The following is a 7,770-nucleotide window of genomic DNA, read 5'->3' as shown; positions in this document are numbered from 1 at the left end:
AAACTTTGGAGTTTATATCGAAACCTATAATTGAATATTTTGGATCTTAGGAGCTAAGTTTGGTATTAATGGAATAATTTGTCTTTCAAGTATCACACAGTTGTTAAAAGTATGAGACAATTGGTTTATCCCACTACCATGAGTGAAACAGAACATGATGTACTTAAAAGCGTTACATAGTTGTATCTCACATGTCAAGTTGATGGAATTGGGCCAAAAAGTAAGTTCATCGGTGATACCAATAAGTACGTATATATGTGTTGAGGTAGTCAATGTTAGGAAACCACACTTATCACATGTGCTTCAAGATTCTTTCATTCAATATTCTTTCATGTTTAAAGTCTTCTCCTATTTCAATGGAGGATATTGTACATAGAACATTTTTTCCTAAGATTAGACCAATGATAGAAGAATGTGTGTAGCACATTGTCTATTGCCTATATATAAGAAACACTTAAAGCTTTGACTCAGATGTGAGGATACATTTATAAGAAGTGGCTTCCTTACACACACACACACACACGCCCCATACACGCACACATACACATGTGCATATAAAATTTGGATTTTTGGCTTTGTAAATTGAACCAAACCACGTGTAAATGCATTGCCTCTACATATGTAGAATATAAAAATTGCCACATTGAGGTACATTTGCATGGTAGAACATCTTCATTAAAAAATGGCTGCATGTGTGCACACGGATATAGATGCATATATTCATATACATAAACACAAATAGGTGTGGTCGCATTACACACACATCAATATCTACACACATACATACATACATACATACATTTCCTATGCATGTGTGCGTATGCATGAGAGAGAGAGAGAGAGATCATTAGTAGATTGCTTGTAGATTGAAACTGTATTAATTATATCGTAGAAGTGTCTAAAGAGACATTGCTCCATTATGTTTGTCCATCAAAAGGACGTCATTACATAAAAGCATACCTACGTTAGTCTTTCATCTCATCTTATTCTATAATGGGAGATTTAACACCAATAGTAGCAGTAACAACGTGGTTTCAAGTGGTGGAAATGGCAAGCTCCTGAGCTTGCATGTTCTTGAACCTTGCATCGATAATCACACTTAGTTCTACTTAGGCATGGGCCAGTAAATGTCTTGCTCTTGTGTCCACATAAATTTTCTGGTAGCACATTGTCCCCTTCAGTGTTGTCTGAGGCAACTTGCATGTCTGGCATGAAATACACAAACATTTTGGTTATGGAGAATAGACAATGTTTTTTTCTTTCTTTTTGGCTAGATATTCATGTTTGTACTCATCCAAGCTAGGATATGCCACACTTATAACTCTACTCAATAACGTGCCACGATGGGAAAGTTAGTACACATGACATGCCATGGCATCAAAAGAGAAACGTAGAGAGCTCTCTTATGGTTGTAAAAACATCAGCTTACATTACGTATTACTTAGCTACCAAATCTCTATTCCTTCACACAAGGGTAAGCAACATTTGGAAAGGTGCTCAGGCTAGCTCATGTAGTTTACAGTGAGATGAGACGGGAAGGATGCGGAACACTACTGGACATGTAGGTTGTGAGTGCTTACCAATTTTGACATTACTGCCGATTGCAGATAGCTGAGTATAATCAGACGTGCGCATTAACGCAAGAGAAAAGTTGCTTCACGATAATTAAAGAAGAAAGTAGTGAGAGGCTGACGGATGCATACCAGCTCGGAGAGGCGCAAAGTAGGCAGGGAGGAGGAGGACGATGATCAGGATGAGGGCAAGAGAGGGACGAGAGGAGCTAAGGAAGGCGCCCATGGCTTCCTCTAGTAAGGCTCTGCCTCACCAGCAGAAGCTGCACTGCGGAGCTGAGTCTGATCGATAAGAATGCGGGGAGCGAGCTGGTTCTTTTTATAAAGCGGCGCTGCTGAGTCGACAACGAGGATCTAGAAAAGTATGGTATCGTAATAATTGAGGAGATCTCCTTTTCATTCTTTTGAAATTTGAGCTGTGCAGGGCACTTGGCTTTTGTCCCCCACTAAGCTAGGAGGATATTGGAATTTGGAGCTCGCCTCGTCTCTGCGCCTGCCTTTCCCATCTCATCACCATCACCGACCGTGTCAGCTCCGAGCTACTCTCATTTCACACAGTCTCGTCTTTCGTCTCATCACATGCCTTGCTTCCGTTTATTGTCGCATCATCATTGTTACTACGGGCGTCTCCTGGTTTCCTGTTCGCCTCAGCTCTTCAAACTAGTATCATATCATTAAACCTTTTTACTACCCATAGGCCTAATAATGAGTGCAAGAGACACACACTCCTTGGCTTGAAACCACTTCTCAAATCTTTAGTTATAGAATTCAACCACCCATCAACCTCCTTTCGGGTCACTTTTCTTCCATGGACACATGTAGCCCAAGATGTTTCAAATCTTCGAGGGCTCATCGTATCCAAGGAATTCTCTAAGCATTCATCATCTATTGAGGTCAAAATAGCTCCTCACTTCAACTAATATCTAATTCTCGCATCTCTGAAATGGAATCTGCATTGTCGCCTCTCTATAGGCTGTAGCGACTTATTCCATGATCATGCATCAAGAGATCAATAAAAAGAGGTGTTCCATATACAAGGTTGATAGTGTAACCTCATGAGAAAGACCATTAGAGAGATTTGGGACACTGCCTCTTAGTCCTCTTTGAGAATATGTCATCCTCGCTTGTTTTGATGACTCTAGCTTCCACCCTCGAATGATTAATGGATGTTACAACTACACGGAATATAGCGCATTTCAAACCCGAATCAAACGAGCACACACATCTCATTGGTCAAATTGTGTTCCCTAATAATGTTTGAGTTTGCCCAAATTTAGCCTATGATATATTGTGCCCTTAGTATGCTTCTTTCTCCAATCAGTACACGGAAAAGAAGATACTCCTTTCATGTAAATAGGGATCTTCACATAGTGCCACAATAAATGGAAAAAGGACAACCATAGAAACAAGATTAGCCATTACGAGGCTAATCGTTTGTGGACAAGTGTACGTGCACATACGCACGTGTATGTGCGTGCGATCATATCTCTAGAAAACACTTATTTAAAGCAAATGTGGATAGATATCGATCGAACCTTTATAAAATCATACAAATACCAAGAACTAACCACATTTATAGATGCCAATGCACAAACAAAAATTGTAATCATCTCAAATGTGGTTGATTGCAAATTAATTCAATCTTTGGAACATGGCTAGCCAACATACAAATATTTTGAAAACAATTGTACATCCTAGAAATGAGATGCAATGATTCATACCGTGTAGTCAAGAATTAACTCCTTTTGCAAAGGTTTTCTGAAAACAAAATGTGTTTTATGTCATTCTCTTGAAGGGGACAGCTTAGAATGAAACTAAAGAATAAGTTATGTATCAAAAGTTTCCGTAATCTCTTTTATCAAAACCATCATCATTGAGATGTTGTTAAACAACCATTTCCACTTGATTTTCATAACGCATACAATTTTAAATTTGGTATCCATGCTTTTCATGTTTAACCAAGATCAGTTTGTTACCATAGAGGGGTGAATTGACTTGCGATTTGCTTTCCATGCTTTTTATATTTAACCAAGAGTTTGTTACCATAAAGGGGTGAATTAACTTATAAGGTCAACGTGCAATTTGGCACATAATAATTATGACCTCGGTCTCATTTCCTTCATAGGTGGTTTTCTCAAAGAGTCAGACGCGTTTATAAGAAGTTTTAGTTTCTTAAATACAAGAGAGGGAGATGCAGTTTCACACTAATTAATACTTGGATCTTTGCAAGGGTATATGTGTGTGTCTACGTGTATCCTGCGCACGTGTGCTAGAATCACAATATTTGGGCTTACCCATAGAGAAGAAGACAAGCTGTTGAATGCAAGTTGAAAGCCACAAGAATACCACTTAAATGTGCTAAACTTGATTTTGCCATGCTTTGTAAAATTTGAGAAGCTTAGAGTATTATTTTACGCACCACTCATTCATGAAGTGCGCTTCTAATATTCTTTAAAGAATCACTAACAATTGAAATAACATATTATTTTGTAGCGATTGAGTGAGAGCGAAGCTCATTATCATGGAAATTGAAATATTATCAAAGGTCAGATGACAAAATTGCAATAGATGAGAGAGTTTTAGACAATCTATATTGACCTTTGATCCAAATTGTGTCTACCCCCCTCTTGCTTCCATAGCTTGATGGTAAGAGAGTTTGAGTGAGAGGGAGGAGTATGAGAAACTAATTGGAAGAAGCTCTTCCTCCATGCTCTTGTTCTCTTTCTTCTTCACTATCTTCTTCTCTTAACATTTTAGCAATGGTGCCATGGATTCGAAGAAGGTAAGGTGGTAGAAGCTACAGTTGGATTGTGACCTCCAAATAAGCCTCCTATGGTTCTCAAACTATAATGGAAAGAAGATGAGCAGATGATTCTACCATACCTTTGGATCTCTATGATTCCTACATTCATGAGGAGTGAGGGAGAAAGCTTAGATGGTTAGTGCTAGACTATGAGCCAATGTAGTGATGATAGATAGTTCAATTGTAAGTGACTTTAGTAGAATTTGCATCGATGTCCCATTTCCATCTATTACCAAGAACAAGGATAAAATCAAGTCACCAAAAGCGCTCATATTCTTACTATGTGGCAAAATAGGAGGCCTTCTATGGTTGAGAATGATGGAATGGCAAAGGAACTAATTTGCTAGTCATACACTTTACTCACTCAAAAGCACGTACAACTAGTTAGAAAGCCAAATCAGTGAGAAATCAATTTTTGAATGGAAGTAGATTAGATTAGATTAAGTGAAATTGAGAGAAATTCTTATAAAACCTCTTTTCAAAAGTCAACTCTCTCATCCTTTGTGAGCTACATTGTGCATTCTAATTTGTTGAGTTCTTGCATAAGATTAGTAAGCTTAGGCGGTAGAGTCTTGATTCTTAGTTGATGTGAGTCCCAGCTTGATTGACTCAGTTTGTCTATCTATCTATGCAAGCTTAGACTACCCCACCACAATGTTTTACAAGATGCATCAAATTGAGTCATTCAAAGCACAAGATCAACACAAGACCCTTGTTTGTGTGTTTTTCGCTTACTTTTAGAGTAACTATTAAATTTGATTTAGGACTTGCTTTGAATAGGCCATACAATAAAAATTAGTACTTCCTTTTTCTTGTCCTACCCCAAAAGCTTCAGCACATCTATCCTCATTTAGCCCATGATGCCAAACATGGCACAACTATGAAAAATTATCCCACCATTGCATGATCTCCAAGTGAAAGTAACCCACGACCTACTTTGAGTATCCAAGCATCAAAACATAGCTTTCTTTTAACTTTTTTCTTTTGCATGCCCAAAATATCACACATAGCTCAAAAAAGCATTACATTGATGCCATGACCCAGCGTAGGTTGCCCTCTTAATAGTCACATCTCCCTTGCTAATCATAATTTCCTAGTCTACATATAATCAAGCTATGACTAGTACAATCATCTAAGAAGCTTGCCCATTGATTGAAGTAGCCCATGACTATTGTAGCCTAGTCCTTTTAGCCCAGGACTCGGCATCATAAAGAACCAACAAGTAGCAGCACACAACCTTATTGGGATAGCCACCCACAACTAATAATTCAATGTATAACTAAGTTTAATTTATCTGTGACTATTTCTATATGTGGAAACCTAGACACTTAGCATTGAGACACATTGCAAGCTTATGAAGTAAAGAGAGAGTAGAGAGAGGAACATGTCTCCTACGATATGAACATTTCTCGTATAGTTGCAGTTCATGGTATGACTCTTGAAGAGTGCTTTACAAGCAAGAAACTTGATGTATCACACTCAAAAGTATTTGGTTGTATTTCATATGTTTATGTTCTTGATGAGTTAAGAAAGAAGTTGGACCCAAAGACTAAAAAATGCATTTTCATTAGAATTCTAGAGCAAAAAGAGTATCATTGTTATGACATTATTAGTAAGGGTGAGTAGGGATATTATTTTTTATGAGGAGATGAGTAGTTGGTATGCATTTAGTGGAGATGCATTGGATGATGCTAATGATCATGATAGTCATATGCAAATAGAAAAGTGGGAATCATGGACTCTTAATGGACTAAAGACATCACTTAGTAGTAGATCTACACTAAGTCCTTGGTCTAGGAGACTAAGGAGCAGCCCACCTCTTCATATGAATGTACTAGTGTTGTATGTAATGAGACAAAGGGAAGAAAAAAAGTGTCAGATGGTAAAAATGCATCTACTACTCATGAAAATATTTATGGAGACTCTAGTGGATCAAATGAGCTTGGTATTCCTTCAGTCAAGACACCAGGTGTATAGAGAGCACATGGTAATGTAAAGACTCTATAGAGTGATCCAATGGTCTACATGTCTAGTAGGTTGAGATATTTTGAGGGCTATGCAGCTCACCATTATGCTTCTATAATAAAGGTACTTGAGGATGTTGAACCCACATGTTTTGAGGAGGCTATTTGTCACGTTCATTTAGACGTAGCAATGAATATGAGGAGATGGCCACATTAGAGGCTAATATGACTTGGAATCTAGTACCACTGCCCAAGGGCAGAAAAGTATTGGTTGTAAGTGGGTCCATAAAATAAAGCATCATGCAAATGATTCTATTGGCAAATATAAGGCCATGCTAGTTGCAAAAGACTATGCACAAACATATGGCATAGATTAGGAAGAGATATTCAATCCAATTGCTAGGAACACCATATTGGGGAATATGGGAATTTCCCATAAGTTTGGGACACGTGGTAAAATCTTTGGATTTGTTATAACTTGAACACTATAACTTCGAAGAATCGAGCACTCTATAGATCAATAGATTCCATTTTTCAAGCGCTTTCCAATGATAGGTCATATTATATGGTTTTGAGAAACTTATAGGCATGTTATTCGGGTGCCACCTTTTTAGTATTCAAAAAATGGGAATTGGGAGATTCCCAAACTCACTAATATTGTGTTTAGGATGGCAATTGTCACATGTGTGATTAGTTTGGCAGTGAGCTTACAAAAATTGGATGTGAAGAATGCCTTCCTATGTGTTTCAAATGCGCACCACTCACTTTATGTGAGCAATGATGATGCAAGTTTGGTTGTCATAGTCATCTATATGGATGTCTTGATTATGACAAGTGATCCTGATAGTGATAGTGGAATTGCTAATGTCAAGGGCCTTTTGAAACAAAAGTTTGAGATGGAGGATCTAGGTGTGCTGAGATACTTCCCTGGAATTGAGGTGATTAGATGTATTTATGGTATATGGCTATCCCAGAAATACTCTGGCTTGGATATGTTATCCAAGTATGGTATGGTGGCATGTAAGACTCTTTCAGTGCCATTAGAGAAAAATGTAAAGTAAAGTGCTGATGTTGGGGATGAGATAAATTACAATAGGTGGTATTGGTAGGTGGTAGAAGGTGGAAAGGGACCATGGTATTCAACTACTATAGTTTTAATAAACCATACATGCAATGACCTAGTCTAAGGTTTATTGACATTATGTTATTTTGCCTTGATGTTCCATATAAACTCACACTAGTGATCTGTGTTGGTTAACTTTGTGGAATAGCCACTGTTCTCCCCCACTATAAAGAGGCTAGAAAGTGGGTGTGATTGCACATTTCTCAACACTTACTGATTTGTTCCAGTTTCCTAAGCTGGTTGACTTCATGGAATAGTAACCGTTCTCCCCCATTCACACAAAACATCAATAGAATACCATGAAGAAAA

At 37.9% G+C, this 7,770-nt stretch overlaps 1 protein-coding gene across 1 annotated transcript; it reads right to left on the bottom strand.

Moving 5' to 3' along the window:
- Positions 1–859: 859 nt before the first annotated feature.
- Positions 860–1,926, bottom strand: LOC148033300 (defensin-like protein 1). Its single transcript, XM_087681205.1, has 2 exons — positions 1,704–1,926; positions 860–1,205 (listed from the first exon to the last, which is right to left on the bottom strand). The coding sequence occupies exons 1-2, from the start codon at positions 1,795–1,797 to the stop codon at positions 1,003–1,005; spliced, it is 297 nt and encodes a 98-aa protein (XP_087537331.1). The 5' UTR covers positions 1,798–1,926; the 3' UTR covers positions 860–1,002.
- Positions 1,927–7,770: the final 5,844 nt, after the last annotated feature.

This window comes from Lygodium microphyllum, chromosome 7 (assembly GCF_053477565.2).
Source record: "Lygodium microphyllum isolate KBCC chromosome 7, Lygodium_microphyllum_v1.1.10, whole genome shotgun sequence".
Taxonomy (NCBI): Eukaryota; Viridiplantae; Streptophyta; class Polypodiopsida; order Schizaeales; family Lygodiaceae; genus Lygodium; species Lygodium microphyllum.
Note: the sequence above shows the minus strand (reverse complement) of the source record. Positions and strands in the feature narration are given on the sequence as shown.

Excerpts from the sequence above, each read along its gene's own strand:
- LOC148033300 (XM_087681205.1), bottom strand. The coding sequence starts at position 1,797 with ATGGGCGCCTTCCTTAGCTCCTCTCGTCCCTCTCTTGCCCTCATCCTG. Across the intron at positions 1,206-1,703 it reads CTTTGCGCCTCTCCGAGCTG|ACATGCAAGTTGCCTCAGAC; the intron begins GTATGCATCCGT and ends ATTTCATGCCAG.